The sequence below is a fragment of the Cervus canadensis genome, chromosome 1 (assembly GCF_019320065.1).
Source record: "Cervus canadensis isolate Bull #8, Minnesota chromosome 1, ASM1932006v1, whole genome shotgun sequence".
Classification (NCBI taxonomy): Eukaryota; Metazoa; Chordata; class Mammalia; order Artiodactyla; family Cervidae; genus Cervus; species Cervus canadensis.
Genome location: NC_057386.1, coordinates 35,555,784 through 35,577,956, shown reverse-complemented (window position 1 = coordinate 35,577,956; position 22,173 = coordinate 35,555,784). Strand labels below are relative to the sequence as shown.

At 40.5% G+C, this 22,173-nt stretch overlaps 1 protein-coding gene across 1 annotated transcript in view; it reads right to left on the bottom strand.

Moving 5' to 3' along the window:
• The window catches only part of UBE2G1 (ubiquitin conjugating enzyme E2 G1), an 85,480-nt gene extending 66,371 nt beyond the window's left edge, over positions 1-19,109 (bottom strand). Inside the window, exon 1 of the mRNA XM_043477668.1 lies at positions 18,704-19,109. Within this exon, the coding sequence (XP_043333603.1) occupies positions 18,704-18,749 (46 nt within the window). The 5' untranslated portion in view covers positions 18,750-19,109. The remainder of the gene's footprint in view (positions 1-18,703) is intronic.
• Positions 19,110-22,173: the final 3,064 nt, after the last annotated feature.

Sequence of the window (22,173 nt, the reverse complement as noted above, 5' to 3'; positions counted from 1 at the left end):
AACTCCAAGTATGAAGAATATCCTTTAGAACTTCAAAAATTTATCTACACAAGAGCAAAACTAAGACTGACATGAGCCATTCTTCTTCACTGTCTTCTCATAAGAATTCTGGATACTACAATGAAACGACGTCATCAAAGTTCCATGGGGAAAAAATTTTCAACTCAAGAATTCAATTCCCAGAAAACCTATCAAATGTGAGAACAAAATAAAGGCATTTTTCATTACGCAAGGACTCAAAATTCACCTCCCATACACTCTATAAAGAATTTAAGAAATACTAGAAATAGGACAACATGGGTTATGAGAAAACAATAGTTGCATAGGAGCCAGAACAACTAAGTGAAAGTGAAGGAATAAGACTTTGATACTTAGAAGATTCTCCATTAACAAAGTTTCAGTGACTGGAACTACAGTGCCTGCTTAGGTACAAAGACATATTTGGTATTATAATGAATACACTGACAAATTATATAAATGCCATTTTCTGGTTCTTCTTTAAGACTAGACAACACATTATTTCAGTTACAAAAAAAGAATGTAAATGCTATAAAACTTGACAATATAAAAACAGTTAAAAGCTGCATGGCGGGGGACAGAAATCACTGAACAGTAAGTGAACTAATTTCTTTACCTTGCATAGCAAGAACTCTTATGTAAGGTGAAAAGTGAAAGTTCTCAGCCGTGTCCAGCTCTTTGCGGCCCCATGGACTACACAGTCCATGGAATTCTCCAGGCCAGACTACTGGAGTGGGTAGCCTTTCCCTCATTCAGGGGATATTCCCAACCCAGGGATCGAACCCAGGTCTCCCACACTGCAGGCGGATTCTTTGCCATCTGAGCCACAGGGGAAGCCCTTATGTAAGGTAGATAAATCATTAATAAAGCCAACCATTAGAAGAGCTACATATATAAAACAAAAATCAAGAAAGGGAATTAGAGTTTAAAGCCACCTCTTTCTTTTTAATGGATTATTTATTCAAGGATCTTGGGGGGGCCTCAATTATTTATTTTGGGGCCAGGCCAGCACACGTGGGATCTTTGTTCCTCCACCAAGAATCGAACCAGAGCTCCCTGCATTGGAAGTGCAGAGTCTTAACCACTGGACCACCAGGGAAGGCTTCATCTTTCATAGTGAGAAGTTAGTAATGGATTAAGAGGTATCATATAAACTATTGTGGTAACCAGAAGCATGAACTATAAATTCCCTTTGGAGGAGGAAAAGGAGGGAGGTGAATGGATGCGAAACTTACTTTTCATTTTATTCTCTCTGGTAGAACTTATATTTTTGTCGTGAATATGCAATATTTTTATAATTTAAATAAGCATTTTAATAAAAACTGAATTTTGTTTTAGCCATACAATAGCAGACTGTATTTGAAAAGAACAAAATAAGTTTCTATGTACCAATACATAAAGATTAAGTGAAAAATCAAGAGGCAGAACAACACATTAGGATAGTATCATGTTTAAAACAAAATGTGTGATACAGCCACCGTGGAAGACAATTTAGCAGTTTTTTATCAAGTTAAAGTCTTACCATACAATTAGCAATTGTACCCTAGGTATTCATTCAAGGTAATTGAAACTTTACTTCCACACACAATAAAACTGTATATTAATGTTCACAGCAGCTTTATTCACAATCACTAAAAATCAGAAACATCAGTATGAACCTAGGGGTAACTTAATACATATATAGATGGACATGCAGAAACAGTATAGATACGTATGTACCTAAGTTAGTTAAATACACCTATCTGTGTATGTGTGTATATTTCTGTCCTATAAGGTAATGAAGTCCAGTAGCTATGAGCACTTTCAATGTTCAGATCTTGGTTTCTGGATACTATCCATGGAGAAAGAGCTGACTTGAAGGCTGGGGCAGAGAAAATATAAGACAGGCCTGACACATCCTATAGCCATCAGAAAACAAGGAAGTGCTTAAAAACTAAAAGGCTGATTGCACGTCAAAGGAACATAGGAGTGAACCTGAAAGAATTCCCAATGACCAAAGCTGCAACAATTTAGGGACAAAATTAATGATATACAGAATAAAATAAATATATGATGACTAACTTATGTCAACATTCCTGCGCCATGGTACTCAGATTATGTGGTCAAACTTACTCCAGATGTGTCTGTGAAGGTGTTTATTTTTTTAAATGAGATTACAATTTAAGGCTGTGTTGGTCAGGTTTCTCCACTGCAGAGTTACTGTTTTTCCTGATAGCTCAGTTGGTCAAGAATCCGCCTGCAATGCAGGAGACCCCGGTTCAATTCCTGAGTTGGGAAGATCTGCTGGAGAAGGGATAGGCTACCCTCTCCAGTATTCTTGGGCTTCCCTTGTGGCTCAGCTGGTGAAGAATCCACCTGCAATGCAGGAGGCCTGGGTTCAATCCCTGGGTTGGGAAGATCCCCTGGAGAAGGGAAAGGCTACCCACTCTAGTATTCTGGTACTCAGATTATGTGGTCAAACTTACTCCAGATGTTTCTGTGGAGGTGTTTATTTCTTTAAATGAGATTACAATTTAAATCAGCAGACTTTCAGTGAAGCAGATTACCCTCCATAATGTGAGTGGGCCTCATCCACTCAGCTGAAGGCCATAATTCTTAAAAAGACTGACCTCCCCCCAGAGAAGTTCTGCCAGCACTCTGCCTTAGGACTTGCACTACAACCCAGACTCATCTCCAGGCTTCCAGGCAGCCCTGCAGAATTTGGACTAGCCAGTTCCTGCAATCACATGACACAGATATATCTGTATATCCTCCTACTGGTTCCGCTTCCCTGCAGAATCCTGCCTAACACATATTTTAACTCCCAATTATAAAATATATAAGGCCATGCTGAATAAATGATTGAATTAACAAATAAGTGGGAGAAGTGACAAATCTTCCTTACAGATGAATTCTAAATAATATAAGTAGAGAGTGGCCCCTTCAGGAGGTGAGGCCTAGTCCTTCCTTCCCACATGAGTGGGGCCTGAACTTTATTGAGTAGCAAAGATAAGACAGGAAAGGAGAGAAACAGTAACTGCAGTGGAGAAACCTGACCAACACAGCATTAAACAAAGGGGCCAGGTTCACATCACCAGTACTGCTGTGTGGCTATCAACTGGCATGTGATGAGAAGGGCACTTTACCTCTGTGGTATTCTTTTTGAAAACACCAGTCTAATTAAGAAAAAAACTTTAGACAACTCCAATTTGAAGAACATCCTACAAAATACCTGACTGGTATTCCCCGAAATTGTAAAAGACACAAAAGACAAGGAAGCTGAGAGACTCGCCAAGGACAGACCAGACTTAGGACAACTACACGCAATGCGGTTATCTTAGATGGGAGACTGGAACAGAAAAACGTGTATCAGGTAAAAATTATGGAAATCCGAGGCTTCCCTGGTGGTCCAGTGGGTAAGACTCCATGCTTCCACTGCCAGGGACATGGGTTCGATCCCTGGTCAGGGAACTAAGATTCCCATATGCCATTCGGCATGGCCCAAAATAACTACGGAAATTTGAATGAAGTATGGAGTTTAGTTAATAATAATCTATCAACACTGGTTCATTAATTGTGACAAATGAACCACACTAATGTAATGTGTTAATAACAGGGAAATCTGGGTGCAGGGTATATAGGAACTCTATCTTTAGAATTTTTCTGTAAATCTAAAACTCTTCTAAAATCACGTTTACTGGCGGGGGGGAGGGCTATCACAGTGGCACCGCTTCCCCCAAGAGCCACACCATATGCCTCAGACCCTGAAGAGGGCAGCAGGAGGCACAGCACCCTCACCCGTCCACGGCTGCACCCACAAGAGTTAAATACAAACCAAACTGGATAACGACGGTTTTGTTCTTTTTCCACCAAGCAAATGCTAAGGGCAGAAACTGCAGCAAAGGTATAATCCTAAGGGAGAGATGTAAAAACAACCAGAAGAGACACTGAAAAATACAGTGTTTCCCTGGGGAATCACCACAACACAGATGTTCACAGCAGTTTGAATAAAGAAGTGACACAGCCCAAAGTCCTAGATGGCTAGTGATGACAATATAACCCATCCCATGCACTATTTTTCATGTTTAGAAAAATAAATATTATCGTAATAGGTAAAAGAGTATTAAGGAAAGTCTCAGAGTAACACCCCTCCTGACATAAGCCATGAAGGAGATATTTTAGTCCTAGAATCCTATAGCATAGAAGTTGAGAAAGACAATCTCAAAATATCAGGTAAGGCCACAAGCAATATTAGTTCTCCTTCCAAAAGTCACAAAGTTTTCAAAGTTTAAATATGCTATTGTATAAAAACCAGTAGTCTTGGTAAAAAGATGACCTGAGTTTAAAATCTGAGTTTAAAATTTCGGTCGTTTACTTGCTAAATAAATTTGGAAAAAAAGGACTTCTTGATCTTGAAGATTTCTTAAAGAGAATCAGTATGTAAAAGGAACTTTAACAAACTCTACTTTGAAGAGCATGATTTTCACTAAAATCCTTAATATTAAAAGTTCTTCTTTCAGAATTTCAATTTACAAAAAAGGCAAAATGCAATGAAAAGAAAGCATCAAATGTTAAGAGGCTGCAAAGGGATGGTTGATGTTTGTATCACGTTTTATCTTTTCCAAATCTATAATAAATATGTTCATTTTATTAATTGGAAAAGTTACATTTTAAAACATTTGTTGTTGTTGTTCAGTCACTTAAGTCCTATCCAGCTCTTTGCAACCGCATGGACTGTAGCCTGCCAGGCTCCTCTGTCCATGGGATCTCCCAGGCAAGAATACTAGAGTGGGTTGCCATGCGCTCCTCCAGGGGATCTTTCTGACCCAGGGTTCGAACCCAGGTCTCCTGTCTTTCAGGCAGATCCTTTACCCCTGAGTCACCAGGCAAGCCCCATTTGGTCAAAGCTATACTTTAAACAAGGCAGGGATGTAAGAAGGGTAAGAATGTCTATACAAATGTGATGAAGTATATATATTCTAATTATCAACCAGTATGTTTATAAAAGTCTACACTCTATTCTAATTATCAACCAGTATTTGTTTATAAAAGTCTACACTCTATTCTAATTATCAACCAGTATTTGTTTATAAGAGTCGAAACTCTCCACTAGACAGGGAAGCCAGGAAATTGTATCATGAATCTTTGGATCCTTAGGGCCTGCCATATAGAAGCAACTAAATGTTTACTTTATGGAAGTTTCTAACTGTCTCACTTTCTACCTTAAAAGGTTCAGTTCACATGTGCTAAATTAACAGGGCAGGTGAGGGGTGGGGTGGATCTAGTACAGTAATTTTAATCCATCCAATAAATATTTATTGGTTGCTTACTGTTTCACTCTTCCAGGCATCTGCGATAAGTCAGTTAATAAAAATAAAAATCTTTGTCCTTATGGAGAAACTGTAGTCTAGTATCATTCTCTACTCTGCCCAAAGCAGTGCTAAAGTGTGGTCCATTAACTGGTGCCAATGTATCAAACTTACTGGTCCGTGACCGTCAGTCAGAGCAAGCATTTAGAAACTCAGAGAGCAATATGATAGTCATTTTATCTGATGAATCTAATATTATAAAGTATTGACTAGAATCTATATTTCATTTTTCTAACAATTTGTTTATTGTTTTTCAAAGAATCATTATATAATGCATTGGAAAATTTGTTAAACCTGGTCTTTTACCACAGATAAGGAGAAGCATTGGTCCAACATACTTTGACCACATCACTGTTCCCCTCCTCAGTAAGATTCTGTGCTCCAGTATCTTTATGGTCTTCCACAAATGAACCAACCTTTCCAAATACTGTTTCCCCACTGGTTCGGCTCATCACATACTCCAACCACAGTGAACTGCTTTCAGCGCAGGTCATCTGTCTGGCTTGTGCTTCTCTCTCAGCCTTAAATACTTTGCTAAGTTTACATGATCAAATTTTACAGATCCTTTTCAAGTCAAGCACAAATGCCACCAACTCCTCCAAAGCCCTCCAGGTAGAAGCAAACACTCCCTGACTTCCCTCTGGCACAGCGTTCTAAAGCAGCCCTCTGATAGAATTTTCTATAGACTATGAGTTTCTGGAATACAAGAATAATTCATTCATTTGGCATCCCTATATAACACACAAAACTGTCATCAAATTCGCGAATGAATGATGTAAGAGATGGCATTACGTGTGCAGAAGTCTCACTCAAGAGATCAGAAAACGCTCTAAAATTATACCCAAAACTGTGTGTGCCTTTTCTAAGGGAAGGTCTAACGCTTACTAGATTCTCAAAGGAGTCTCAGAAGCCCCAAATGTTAAAGAAACCACTGATAAGGAAAGGGTTTCAATTTCATTAGCAGATATATTTCTGCCAGTCAGCTCCATCAGGGTTAGCTCCAGGGAATACCAGATATAATAAAAACCTCAATTGTGCTCAGTTGTTCAGTTGTGACTCTATGGACTGAAGCCTGCCAGGCTCCTCTGTCCATGGAATTCTCCAGGCAAGAATACTGAAATGAGGTTGCCATTCCCCCCTTCAGGGGATCTTCCCGAGGGAGGGATCAAACCTGTGTCTCCCGCATAGCAAGAGGAATCTTACCACTGAGCCACCAGGGAAGCCCCAAACCTCAATTTCCTTATCTCAGAAAGGTGATAATGTTAACTCCACAGATTTGCTATAAGAACTGAATTTGACCACATATGTAAAGTCCTAAGATCATGAAGAGTGACTTGTTTCCTTTCTGCCCTCCTCCCACTTTTATATACTTGTGAAGTAATCAAGCAGACAGGTTCTTTACAAAATTTCTTAAATTACAAATTACTGCCATCCCTCAAAAGCTGTATCCAGACTATTTTCTTGGAAATCTTCAATAGGGTTATCAATTCAGTTCAGTCGCTCAGTCATGTCTGACTCTTTGCGACGCCATGGACTGCAGCACGCCAGGCCTCCCTGTCCATCACCAACTCCCGGAGTTTACCCAAACTCATGTCCATTGAGTCAGTGATGTCATTGAGCCATCTCATCCTCTGTCATCCCCTTCTCCTCCCACCTTCAATCTTTCCCAGCATCAGGGTCTTTTCTAATAAGTCGGTTCTTGGCATCAGGTGGCCAAAGTACTGGAGTTTCAACTTCAGCATCAGTCCTTCCAATGAATATTCAGGACTGATTTCCTTTAGGATGGACTGGTTGGATCTCCTTGAAGTCCAAGGGACTCTCAAGAGTCTTCTCCAACACACAGTTCAAAAGCATCAATTCTTTGGCACTCAGCTTTCTTTACTGTCCAACTCTCACATCCACACATGACTACTGGAAAAACCATAGCTTTGACTAGACCGACCTTTTCGGTAAAGTAATGTTTCTGCTTTTTAATATGCTGTCTAGGTTGGTTATAGCTTTTCTTCCAAGAAGCAAGCATCTCTTAATTTCATGGTTACAGTCACCATATGTGGTGATTTTGGAGCCCAAGAAAATAAAAGTCTGTCACTGTTTCCCCATCTATTTGCCATGAAGTGATGGGACCAGATGCCATGATCTTCGTTTTCTGAATGTTGAGTTTTAAAGCCAACTTTTTCACTCTCCTCTTTCACTTTCACCAAGAGGCTCTTTAGTTCCTCTTTGCTTTCTGCCAAAAGGGTGGTGTCATCTGCTTATCTGAGGTTATTGATATTTCTCCCAGCAATCTTGATTCCAGTTTGTGCTTTATCCAGCCCAGCATTTCCAAACACCTCATTTGTTTTAAGTCTCTCAACATTAGATTTGTGTCATGTTAAGTAGTTCTAATTACTAATTTTTCTACACTGATAAATGCCAAGAATTTTTTAATATTTAATAAGTTAATGCTCTTAAAGAACTGACATCTTGATTCTGCTATATCCAAAATATAGCTCCTTCCCTATGACTTCCCAGACTTCACTGTACCCTCCCATAATTAATACTCCTTCCTCAGTCTTTCTGCTCCTTCCACTTGTGCTTATGTACTTATACAGCATTATATTGAAGAAAGTAGGGAAAACCGCTAGACCATTCAGGTATAACCTAAATCAAATCCCTTATGATTATACAGTGGAAGTGAGAAATAGATTTAAGGGACTCAATCTGATAGAGTGCCTGATGAACTATGGACAGAGGTTCGTGACATTGTACAGAAGACAGGGAGCAAGACCATCCCCAAAAAAAGAAATGCAAAAAAGCAAAATGGCAGTCTGAGGAGGCCTTAAAAATAGCTGTGAAAAGAAGAGAAGCGAAAAGCAAAGGAGAAAAGGAAAGATATGCCCATTTGAATGCAGAGTTCCAAAGAACAGCAAGGAGAGATAAGAAAGCCTTCCTCAGTGATCAGTGCAAAGAAATAGAGGAAAATAATAGACTGGGAAAGACTAGAGATCTCTTCAAGAAAATTCGAGATACCAAGGGAACATTTCATGCAAAGATGGGCTCAATAAAGGACAGAAATGGTATGGACCTAACAGAAGCAGAAGATATTAAGAAGAGGTGGCAAGAATACACAGAAGAACTGTACAAAAAAGATCTTCACGACCCAGATAATCACGATGGTGTGATCACTCACCTACAACCAGACATGTTGGAATGTGAAGTCAAGTGGGCCTTAGGAAGCATCACTATGAACAAAGCTAGTGGAGGTGATGGAATTCCACTTATTTCAAATCCTAAAAGATGATGCTGTGAAAGTGCTGCACTCAATATGCCAGCAAATTTGGAAAACTCGGCAGTGGCCACAGGACTGGAAAAGGTCAGTTTTCATTCCAATCCCTAAGAAAGGCAATGCCAAAGAAAGTTCAAACTACCACACAATTGCACTCATCTCACATGCTAGCAAAGCAATGCTCAAAATTCTCCAAGCCAGGCTTCAAAGGTATGTGAACCGTGAATTTCCAGATATTCAAGCTGATTTGGAAAAGGCAGAGGAGCCAGTGATCAAATTGCCAACATCCACTGGATCATCAAAAAAGCTAGAGAGTTCCAGATAAACATCTATTTCTGCTTTATTGACGATGCCAAAGCCTTTGTGTGGATCACAATAAACTGGAAAATTCTGAAAGAGATGGGAATACCAGACCACCTGACCTGCCTCTTGAGAAATCTGTATGCAGGTCAGGAAACAACAGTTAGACATGGAACAACAGACTGGTTCCAAATAGGAAAAGGAGTATGTCAAGGCTATATATTATCACCCTGCTTATTTAACTTCTATGCAGAGTACATCATGAGAAACACTGGGCTGGAGGAAGCACAAGCTGGAATCAAGATTGCTGGGAGAAATAGCAATAACCTCAGATACACAGATGACACCATCCTTATGGCAGAAAGTGAAGAACTAAAGAGCCTCCTGATGAAAGTGAAAGAGGAGAGTGAAAAAGTTGGCTTAAAGCTCAACATTCAGAAAACGAAGATCATGGCATCCGGTCCCATCACTTCATGGCAAATAGATGGGGAAACAGTGGAAACAGTGACAGACTTTATTTTCTTGGGCTCCAAAATCACTGCAGATGGTGACTGAAGCCATGAAATTAAAAGACGCTTACTCCTTGGAAGGAAAGTTATGACCAATCTTGACAGCATATTAAAAACCAGAGACATTACTTTGCCAACAAAGGTCCGTCTAGTCAAGGCTATGGTTTTTCCAGGAGTCATGTATGGATGTGAGAGTTGGACTGTAAAGAAAGCTGAGCGCCAAAGAACTGATGCTTTTGAACTGTGGTGTTGGAGAAGACTCTTGAGAGTCCCTTGGACTGCAAGGAGAGCCAACCAGTCCATCCTGAAGGAGATAAGTCCTGGGTGTTCATTGGAAGGACTGATGTTGAAACTGAAACTCCAATACATTAGCCACCTGATGGGAAGAACTGACTCATTGGAAAAGACCCTGATGCTGAGAAAGACTAAGGGCAGAAGGAGAAAGGGACGACATGAGATGGTTGGATGGCATCACTGACTCAATGGACATGAGTTTGGGTAAACTCCAGGAGTTGGTGATGGATAGGGAGGCCTGGCGTGCTGCAGTCCATGGGGTCACAAACAGTCGGACACCACTGAGCAACTGAACTGAACTGACAGCATTTTAACTTTGTGTACATGTCCATCAATGCCTATTAAATGTAGCACTTCAAGGCAAGAATACCAGGTCAATTATCTTTTGAATTCCCTCAGTGTTTCTCAATGCAACTGAACAGATGTGCTCAATAAATGAGCTTTTATATTGACCCTTTCTCCCATTTTCCAAACAACAGCACAAGAAGTTTAAACAAAGATTATTTAAAATTAAGATGGAATTTCTACCTCAAACTATAGATTTCTCTCAATTGCAACTTCCTATTCCTTGAAATTGTTAATATGGCAACTATGTTGCTACACTTCTAAGTATGATGTGAAGACTCTTTGTGACCCCATGGACTCCACGCCAGAATACTGGAGTGAGTAAGCCTTTCCCTTCTCCAGGGGAATCTTCCCAACCCTAGCATCAAATCCAGGTCTCCCAAATTGCAGGTGGCACTATAGGCACACTGCAGGCATATCTAAGTATGATAGTAAGTTTATTAATAAAAAGGAGTTCTTTACATGAAAAAAGACTGATAAAAATGCTATGGTTACAAGTGGCTTTTTTTTTTTACAAGTGGCTTTTTAAAACTTTTTATTTTGATATACAGTTGTATAGCGCAATGGAAAAATAGAACAGAAAGATTGCTGTGAATCTAAAACTGCTCTAACGGGAATTCCCTGGCTGTCCAGTGGTTAGGACTCCGCATTTTCACTGCCAGAGTTCAGGTTCAATCCTGGGTGGGGGAATTAAGATTTCACAAGCTTCGCAGCATGGCCAAGAAAAGAAATTAACTTAAAAAATAAAATAAAAAGTAAAACTGTTCTAAAAATAAAGTTTATTTTTAAAAAACAGAACTACCACATGAACTAGCAATCCCACTTCCAGCTATACATTCAAAAGAAATGAAAGCAGGGTTTTGAAGAGAGAGCGCACACCCATGTGCATGGCAGCAGTAATCACAGGAGAGGAAAGCAGCCCAAATCCAGGTACAGGGGAATGGATTAACAAAATGCGGCACACATACATACAAGGGAGTATTCTTTAGCATTACAAGGACGGAAATCCTGCCATATGCTACAACATACCTTACACTAACAAGCCAGTCACAGAAAGACAAATACTGTATGAATTTACTCATATGAATCAAATGCAGAGAAACTGTAAAATGGTGGTTAGCAGTGGCTGGGGTCAAGGTGGAAAGAGAGAGTTGCCTACTGAATTTCAGTTTTTCAAAATGAAAGAGTTATGGAGGGTTTTTTTTTTTTTTTTTTACAACACTGTGAATATACTTAACACTGAACCATACACTGAAAAATGGTCGACTGTCATTTTTGTTTTTTACATCAAAAAAAGAATTTTATATAAATGGAATCACAGAGTATGCAACCTTTTGAGATTAGCTTTTTTTCATTCAGCATAATTCCCTTGAGATCATTCAAGTTGTTTTGTGTATCAATAGTATGCTTCTCTTTATTTCTGAGTAGCATATTCCATAGTACGGATGCACCACGGTTTATTCACCCATTGAAGGACATCTGCGTTGTTTCCAGTTTTCAGTTATTACTAATAAAGTCACTATGAACATTTGCAGATAAGTTTTTCTGAGGATATAAGTTTTCATTTCTCTAAAATAAATGCCCAAGTGTGTACTTGATGGGTTGTATGGTAAGTGTATATTTAGTCTTATAAGAAACTGCAAACTGTTTCCATAGCACTGTACCATTTTACATTCCCACCAGCAACATGTGAGAGATGAAGTTTTTCTGCTTCTCCTGTCCAGCATGTGGTGTTAACTTGGTTTAATTTAGCTATTCTAAATAGGTATGTGGTGATACCTCAGTGGTTTCAATTTACATTTCCCTGGTGTTTGATGTTGAACGTCTTTTTATTTGCTTATTTACCAGCTGAAATGTCTGTACATGTCTTTTGCCCATTTTCTAAACAGACTGTTCATTTTCTTTTACTGTTGAGTTTTAAAGAGCTCTATATTTTCTAGAACTACCCTCTGTCAGATAGTTGGTAATTTTGTTCTTCCAGTCTACAGTCTGCCTTTTCTTTTGTGTTTCACAAACAGAAGTTTTTTTTTTTTTACTTTGATGATGTCCAGTTTACCAATACTACCTTGCATAGATCATGCTTTTGGTGCCAGGTCTACCTTGCCTAGAATTACTTTGTCATGAAACATAAACTCTTAGTTAAGATACATCTTATATAAGTATAGAAAATTGATAATATAATTAAAAGTATAAACACATTAATAAAAGGTAAACATTTCTACTTACAAAAATTAACTTTTCAAAAATTTTCTAGGACTTAACATCATAAAGAGAAGTACACATGTCTACTGCAACAGCAATAAATTACAGAATTTTCCCTAGCAGTTTTTCTAAGGGCCAGACTCTATCAAGGGAACATCACAGATAAAAAAATTGACTTAGTAAATTCCCTGGCTGTCCAGTGGTCAGGATCTGCACTTTCATTGCCAAGGACACAGGTTCAATCCCTGGTCAGGGAACTAAGATTCTACAAGCATGGCACAGCTGAAACAACAAAATCTGATTTACCTGAATTAGTCTAACAGTATCTTGAACTAGGGCATAAAAAATTTTAATGCTATATTTTAACATATACATATGTATACACACACACACACACACACACACAGATAACATCTTATTTCCTAAAGATGCACTTTATTCTTATTCCCTCATTTATCTGTTCATACCAAAAATTCACATTCATTACCAAAATTTGCAAAATATTTTCTTTTTCTTTTTTTTTTTTTGCTTTTTCTTATCTGTAATTTTCTGTAGCTGAAATGCCTTCAACCAAATATAACTATATTATGTTTGCTTGGCCAGAATGGTTCCATAAGCATATATTAATACTATTCTTTCTTCTCTGAAAAGTTATTTCCTACAAAGTAGTCAAAGGTGCTGTTAAACAGATTTTTGGAGGACAACTAGTGTTTTAAATTCTAACAAAAATACTTCTCAATAATCTAGAAATGAAAAATTCTTCATCCTAAATTGAAGTCAGTCCATTAAAACAAAAGAATGCTTAGCATTTTATTTGCTTGAAGCAAAAGCATAGCCATGCTACATGTACAATAAACTAGCACTCCCTGCTCAATAAAATCTGCACTAAAGTAAACAAGATCAAATAACCCAAGGATTGAAAATCTTGATACATGCAAACACACTTCACCTGCAAAGTCAAAAAGCAACAATAATATTGAGGCAGTGAAAGGATTTTCAGGCTTTCCATACTCAATATCACTCTATTAATACTTAAGTAATGTTTGGGACGTCCCCATAGCTCAGATAGTAAGAAATCTGCCTGCAATGCAAGAGACGGGGGTTCTAACCGTGGGTCAGGAAGATTCCATTCCCTGGAGAAGGAAACTGCAAGCCACTCCAGTATTCTTGCCTGGAGAATTCCACAGAGGACCCTGGCAGGCTACAGTCCATGGGGTTGCAAAGAGTCGGACACAACTAAGCAACTAACACACACATCACCATTATATACACACATATCACCAAATATAAAGTATATTAACTTATGTAAACTATATAATAAAACCATATACTTTAGTACTACTTTACAGTAAGTACAGATTATACTAATAAATATGTACAAATTATAGGTAAACAAATGTCTACCTCAACATTTTAATATATTCAGTAGTACTTGAGAAAGTGAGATCAACCGTTATACAAATATAGAAAGTATGTTTCATTCTAAATTTAAAATTAAACTACCACTTATTTTAAACTACCAATACTTTTAAAAAACTAAATTGCATTATATATCAAAAATATTCACTGAGTAACAGAAATTATAACTTAAAATATTTACTCCTTAATGTTAAGAATTAAAGATTTTCCCCCCAGCTTTACTGAGATAGAATTGACACATAACACTGTATGTAAGGTATAAACAAAATGATTTAATATATGTATATGTATATATTTTGAAATAAGATTCTGTAACATAACATTAGATGCTTAATTCCTTGATGCTCCCCATCCACTACAGGGATTATACGTCATCTAACACCCCTTCTTCAACCACAATGTTTGTTTGGCTTATACTTTTTTTCTGACAGCATATAGTAGCTGCATTATATCTGGAACAGTGTAATAATTTCTGGAATTAAAAATTCCCCAAACTCTATTAAAACAAATAGTAATTTGATGCAATAAAAGGCTTACTTTTAGACTTTTCTTCCATTTCTAAATATGTGCATTTACAACCACTAAGAATATTAATATTGTGCTCATCACCTTAGATTCTTCTACCACTAGGGTGGTCCCTTTCAATAATCAGTACTCTATTTTTTCTTGTTCAAGATTACTAGTGAAATTTTATGTCACAGTGCCAATACATTCTAGAAAGGCCAATAAGAAATATTAAATCTAATTCCTCCTTTTAAAGAGCATTCTTTCAATATCCTATGAACACCAGGGTAATGAAACACAGCACCTCACAAAAACTAGGAACGGTACTACCTGCAGAAGGCCCTCCAGGGGGATGACAAAATAGCTTAGGGCAACTGTTGAAGTGTGGGGTTCAAAACACAGTACCACAGTCAACGAAAAAAAAAACTGCTTTAAAAACTGGGCTTTGTTGGGCCCCGTCTGGACATGTAGACCAAGATTCTGTGGAGGTAAGGCCAGGAATCTGTATTTTTAACATACTCCCATGTGATTTTGTTGCACATTAAGTCTGAGAAACACATATAATTCATCACAACCTACTTACATGGGGAGCCAAGAAGATAGATATGGGAATGTTCCAGACTACTTTAAAATACACAACCAAACTTTCTATGATAAAAGGAGTTCAATTTATTTATTGTTACTGCATAGAGATTCTTCTTCCTAGTTCTGGAATGACAGGTACCTATGAGAAAGCAACTACTGAAAATTTATGTTGTCAATGTTAAAAAAACCTCAAGTGATCTTAAAAAAAAAAAAAAGATTCTCTATTCTCTTATTCTTTATAAATGCTTGTCATAAAGTAAAAGTTAGTATAGTTAGAGAAGGGAATAAGACCAATTAGTACAATTCATTTTCTCCAGGTTAACTGCTAACACCAAAAAGCTCAGTGCTGCTTTCAACCAATGACATGCTGCAGAATGCTGCTCCTAAACTAACAATGGCTAAAACTTCCTTTTATGATTACCTTAAGAATATCACTTAGATTGTAGGGTGCATTACTTTGTGCATAAAATTTTATTAAGATGGGAATATTCTCCCAATCATTTTGGTAGTTACTGGATAAATTAACCTTGAATATTTAAATTTATAAAACCATATTTCACAGTTATATTAAATTGCTGCTCCCTGGAAGACAACACTGCAAATTAAAAATAAAGCCTCTAATACGAAGGTCCTGAATATGAATCCAGCAGCACCACTTACTACCTGTGTGACCTTGGATAAGTAATTTAAACTTTCTTAGCCTCAATTTCCTTATTAGGAGGATTAAATGAGATAATATACATAAAGCGCTCAGCACAATTCCAGGTACATGCTAGTCCTCAGTAAACATTAGCCCATATAAACACACAAGACCCCACGGTGTGCTGCAGTCCATGTGGTCACAGAGTTGGACTTGACTGAGCGACTGGACTGAACTGAAACACACAAGAAACTATCAATCATGGTTGCTTCGGAAAAAAAAAAAAGTCAAGGGTGAGTCAAGGGTGGAAAGACGATACCTTTTCTATACTCTTTGTATTTTTAACCAGTGCTTATAATATCTTTTTGAAAAATTTAAATCATCTCTTTCGCTGTGGGATTTCTTAGTATTTAGCATTATATACTGCAAAAGCTGAACTGTGACTGCTGAATTCACAAAGGAGTAAGTCATAGTCTAATAATACCCACAAAAAAATACAACCTATCTGATTTCATGAATCTATTTCTTACTTGCTTCACAACGGCCTTTCTGGTCTTAACTAAAACACCTTAAACCAGAGGTTTTTCTACCTCGGATGACTTTGCCCTCGGGGGACATCTGGCAATAGAGACACTCCGGGTTGTCACAACTGAGGAGGTATACTGGCATCTGGTGGGTGACGGCCAAGACGACTGCTGAACATTCCACTACATAGTATATAGGCCTGCCCTACAATAACTGCAACCCAAGGAACCATTCCACGTCACTCTCAAAATAACCGGGTTCTTCATTACAATTACCAACAAAACAAAACACACCCATACAACAAATTCTCCCCTCAAGTAATGAAGTAAAATCCTTAAGGACAGGGAGACTAGGGGCTTAGTAAACTAACCACTGTTGGCCTCTGTTGTAAGTTTCCAAAATTCTACCACCTAGAATCGCTTAGGTTTGAGTGTCTACTCAGTTCAATACATTACAAGATTTTTAAAGCATTTAGTATTAAGCCTTCCGAAAGTTCAAGCGATTACAGTTTACCATTTTTCCTGTTTTCAAATGATATCTGAAGAACCAAAAAGCTCAATGTACTACTAAAGACTAAATAGGGCCTTTATTTCACTATGTAATTATCAAGTCTTTCCAATAAACTTGATATTTTCACATTTCTCTTAATGCACCGGCCTTGGCCTACTTTATACATTCTGAGTATGTTAATTAATATCCTTCAAAGACTTAAGAAAATATTAACAGTCCTTGTTTCTGATCGAGAAGGTAAGAAAAGTAATCTGCAGCCAAGTAATTTTATAATAAGGCATGAAAGATTACAAACTAAATCATTCTGTCCTCCAAACTTAAAGCATATCTTGGTAAGCCTTAACAAAAAGTCATCCATTAAGAAAGCGTTTTGGAAAATGTCTTTATCAATATTTGGGATTAATCTTTAAGAGTGCAAAACTAAACCAAGTGGCTATCAAAATTTAAAGTCTGTTCACAAGTAGTTTGGAAAGAATTTTGAAATACTGCTACTGCTAACACTGTTATTAGTCATATTTTACTTTCATAGCAACTGCTTAACTTCTTTTACACCTTTAAAAAAAAAAAAAAATATATATATATATACACCTTTCCCATTATGTAAGAGTTGAGTAGTTTTAATACTTTAATACTGATTAACAGTTCACCACATAATTTAAAACTTATTCTGATTAAGGAATTCTTAGGGAGACAAAAGAACATCTTAATTCCTTCCACCAAAACAAACCAAAAAAAGAAAAATACACAGAACAGTAAGCTGTGTTTGCAACTACAGGATACAATAAAGTTGTTATTCATTCAGTGCTTGTCCAATACATTATTTGCTATGGACACAGAGATCACCAGAACTTCTCCATTCACTCTAGATCACTCCCCCTGAGCATCCAGAACTTTAGTATGTGTCCAAACCTGCTTGCTCATGGTCTAATAATAAACTTAATTATACAACCTGTAACAGCCCCTGACAACCTTTTCCTTAAGGAGTCACAAAGGTGATTTAACCAACACCTCAAACTCTTAGTACATCTATTGCAAAAAGAGATGTCCATTCCAGCCTCTAGGTTCTGCCGAAGGCTCAGGGCCTCTGGCGGGAGAGCGCAGAGGTGAATATCCGCCAGAATCGAGAAGGACAGCCGCCGGGCGTTGGGCAGCAGAAGGTAACTGCTGGTTCATTTCTCTTTAAATCTGGCAGCACGTGGGGAGGCATTGTGAAGCCACCAACCCGCCTCCCCCTCTTCCACTCCGCACACGTACGTCTCTAATGCGCATGCTCCGCTCACACAGTCCTAGCAGACTCGGAGCCAACCCCCTAAAAAGTCAACCTGGAAGCCGCAAACGGCCGGAGGCCGGGACAATGGGGGAGGGGGAACGCAGGCACCTCTGGGGAGGCAGACCCGGCCGCCGCCCCAAGCCAGAGCCCGCGGGCCGCAGCCCCGGGGCCCCGCAGGCCTGCACAGGAGCCGGAATCGCTCGGAGCACAAAGCCCCGAGCTGGCCAGCGAGCGGCTCTCTGCTCGGCCCGCTCCTACCCTCCCCCAGCCGGGCGGCGCAGCCGGAGCCCGTGCCAGGCGGAGGCAGGCGAGGCGGCGTCCCGCTCCCCGCCGGGCTCTCAGACCCCGTGCGCCAGCGACCAGGCCGCAGAGGCCGGCGCTTTTGTTGTCCGCCACAACTACGCGGACCCGGCGCTGCCCGGGCAGAAGTTTGGCGCGCCTCACCTATCCGCCCCGCGGCCAGTTCCTCTCGCCCACCCGGCCCCCGGCTGCCCGCCCGCGGCTCGGACAGCCGAGCCCGCGACGCACAGCCGGCAGGGCCCAGATGCTCTACCTGCCTCGGGGGGTCCAGCGGTCTCGGGCGCACCTGAGCCCGGACCCGCCCCTCCAGGGAGGGTCCGCCGGGACGGGGGACCCACAGCCCCTCCCCCGCAACGTCCCACCGAACAGTGGGGGAGGGGACAAGCTCCCCTCCCTCCCCGGGGGTGCCAGGCCCCGTCCGGGGGCCGAGGCTGGGGTGCGTCCCCGCCCCCAACACCCTCGGAAAGCCGGGGAAGGAGTGATGGGCCCGGCCCGGACCGGCGCCCGGGCTCCCCACTCTCGCAGGCCCGCGCCCGATCTCGCCGGAGCCTGCCGCTCCCCTCGACCGTCCGGCCCGCCAGCCCGGGAGCGCCCGGGAGGAAGGGAGAAGCGGGCAGCTGCTTGCCGCGATCGCGGCCCGGCCCGCCGCCCCGCCGCCCGCTCGCTCACCTGCCAGCTGTCTTCGCAGCAGCAGTGCCGACTGCAGCTCCGTCATCCTCCCTGCCAAGGGCCCGGGCTGGCGCCGGGGCTTCCGAAGGACTGGGCACAGGCTCCGGAGCTGCTGGAGCTGGGTGTGCTGAGGAACCCGGGCCCCCACGACGGGAGCGCCGAAGCCGAGGGAGGCTGGGCTGTGGCGGCGGTAGCGGCGCCTCGCTGCCGGTGCGAGTCCGCTCGCTTCAGCTTTCCTCACAGCGCCTCACGCCCGGAAGGGGAGGGTACCCGTGCCGCCGCGGCGCGCACTGGGACTTCGCTCGCCCGCTTCCCTCCTTCTACCCGCCCGTCGGCCCCACCGGTGCCTTCCCCCGCCACAGCCTCACAACGCGCAGGGCCGCTCCGCGCAGGCGCGCTGGGGCTGCCTACTTCGGAAGCAGCCCGCCCGCTAGGCCGACCCCTCTGCCTCCTGCTCCGCCTCCGGAGGCGGAACCCCGCCCCCTACGCGCAGTGGCCTCTGCCGCCGCCATCTTGGGAAGGTCGCCGCCCGCCTAGTGCCTGGCCCCGGCGGCAGACACCCCGCGGACGCCATGATAGAGAGGTCGCGGAGGGTCAAGACGCCGCCTCCCGAGTCGAAGCAGGTGGTCAGCACGGAGAGAAGGGGTCAAGAGAAGTGATAGGTGCCTAGTTACTGGCGAGCGCCCAACAGCACACAGGGTGTGCGAATTAGTCATTGTTAAAGCCGAACTTAGTACTGGTGTGCCCCATTTTAAGCACACCCCCAAAATAGACTTCATATATGCTGGTAATTCACTTTACAGAAAAATACACAGAAAGATTCTTCAAGTAAAATGTTCTGCATCTCATAGTACAAAATGTTTAAACATTGTCAATAATCTCTATGTGTAAAGTGAGTTGAGATTCGCAAAATCTGATATACACAGTACAAAATGTCCAGAAAGGCATCTATTATGTAAAGTCGAAGTGCGGGATCTAAAGTTTGGAAAAAAATCACTCTACCTCCTCTCACCCTTATTCCCAAGGCCCTCTGCCTTTCACAACACCGAGTCTCAATAAACAGACAAAGCAGAAGGAAAAAATGATACCTAATGGCACTCAAATTTGTATTTGTTCCTTCAACGAATATTTATTAAAGCCGCATTAACATTATACCTGAACTGGACGGCTCTGTTCCTTGCCTCAAAGGGCTTGCAGTCTCTGAGCTCCAGGTAAGGTAGCCAGAGAAGGAGCAGGTTCTAATACAGTTTATTGATTCCAAAAATTACTGAAAAAACTGTGCTCACTCTCCCCGCAAGAACAAGAATTAAAAAGAACAAATAAACAATCTGAATAAAAACATAAATCGACCATTTAATAAAAAGGAGTAAGTTTGGACTCCTGTGGGAAACAACTCCAAGAAGCTAAACCAGATTTTGTGAAGCCTAACATTTACCCCATTTGAAGGACTCTCTTTAAGGGGAAACATTTTTAAACAGGGTTGGAATATGACTATCTAGAATGAGAAGATAAACCACAAATAGCTGTAGTCTTGGAGAATTGTTCCCTTTCTCTGAGATCTCTTCAGGCAGGTTATCAGAAATTCTGCTTGGCTGCAGCATGGTTTCTTCCCTCACCTAGAACAAATTCCAGCCCTGTCAGGGACTCTAAAAATTCTTTAGCTTTACCCAGAAAGGGAAAAAAAAAAATCCATTTCTGACACTAACTCTCCTTTCTGGACCAAGAAAATCTTTCTTTTTAAGTAAATTTTTACTTTTATCAAAAAAGCAAATATACAGTTCATAATCAGTGTATTAAGGATTATTGTGAAAAGCAAACATGGAGGGGAGGGGAATTAAACAAAAAACCTATTTCTCACATAGTTCCTTCCTCATTCCTAAATCCTGCTTACCACAGGCAATCCTTTTTAACTCTTTTAGTGGTTTCTTCTGGTAGTTACCTTCATTTATTCTAAATGAAATAATGCTTTTTCTTGATTTATCCATTTTAGACATTATATATTTATTCTTACTGTAACTGATAAGAATTTAACTGACATGCTACTTTCCATCTTTTACTCTCATAAATCATTTAATTATCATATTTATTTATATCAATAAATGATTTTTACACTATTGTGACTTCTTAAATGTTGAATGTGCATGCATGCTAAGTCACTTCAGTCATGTCCAATGCTTTGTGACCCTATGGGCTATAGCCCACCAGGCTCCTCTATCCATGGGATTCTCCAGGCAAAAACACTGGAATGGGTTGCCATTTCCCTCTCCAGGGGATTTTCCCAACCCAGGAATCAAACTTGTCTCTCTTATGTCTCCTGCATTGGCAGGTGTGTTCTTTACCACTAGTGCCACCTGGGAAGCCCAAATGTTGAATAGGAGAGCCAAATACTATAATAGATTATGTTTATTCCTTATACAGATTTTTTTTTTTTTTTGAGGACCAGAATTTCAAATTATATTGTTTTCTGGCAGTATCTTGATTATAATCCTTCCCTTCCCATTCCCATCCCAGTGCTATTGCACTAATTATCCTACCAAGCCCTTTTTCTCAGAAATTTCCCTCCTAAAAGTCTCTATATTACCCTCTAACCTGGGCTGATTGCTTTAGGCTGTGCTTACTACATAGAGTTCTTCTTAGGACTTCCGCATGGCTGCTCTCCTTGGATGTTGAATCTACTGCATCCTGGATCGAGTGTAATTCTTTTTTGTTTACTCCCTTCTTTTTCTGGAGAATATTATCACATAACTTCTGATGAGTACACATGAGGCAGATTTTCAAACATTATAATAATGTTTGAAAAATGCCATTATTTTAAACAGCTATAATTAAGTGCCAGTTTAGCTGGGTATAGAATTTTGTCTAAAATTAAATACATTTTCTTAAAAAATGTGAAAGCATTGGTCCATTGTCTTTTAGCATCCAGTGTTGCTGTTGATTCTTATTCTATTGTCACTGACCTTTTCTTTTTCTTCTCTGGATAGTCTTAGGATTTTTGTTGTTGTTGTTACTTTTGGTATTTCAACATGCATTCGTATGTCTGTAGGGTGTTTTCTTTTTTAATTCACTGTGTTCACAGTGAGTTTTGTGGTGATAGAATGGTTGTTTTCATACAGAAATAAGCTTAGAATAATGAGATAGTCTGTGTTTTCCTGGTATATAAAAATTATTTTTAAAAGCAATCAAGCTTTTAAAGGAAAATTTATGTTTTGTTTTATTTTTGTTGGCTGCTTGAAATTTATTGTCCACTTGGTGCAAGGCATAGGGTTGTGGGATGTGAAGAAGGCTCTCATGTGACTTGGATAGTCAAGAGTAAGGTCTCTCAACTTCCTTTTTGGTGTTTTGCTGTTTTGATATTAAAAACTAAACTGCTCCCATTGGCTGCAACCTGCCTAGTCTTGGGGAGAGGAGAGGAAGGGAGGAGAAGGGATGGGGAGGGCTCTGATGAACCTAGTGTCTTGGAAGGAAGCCTG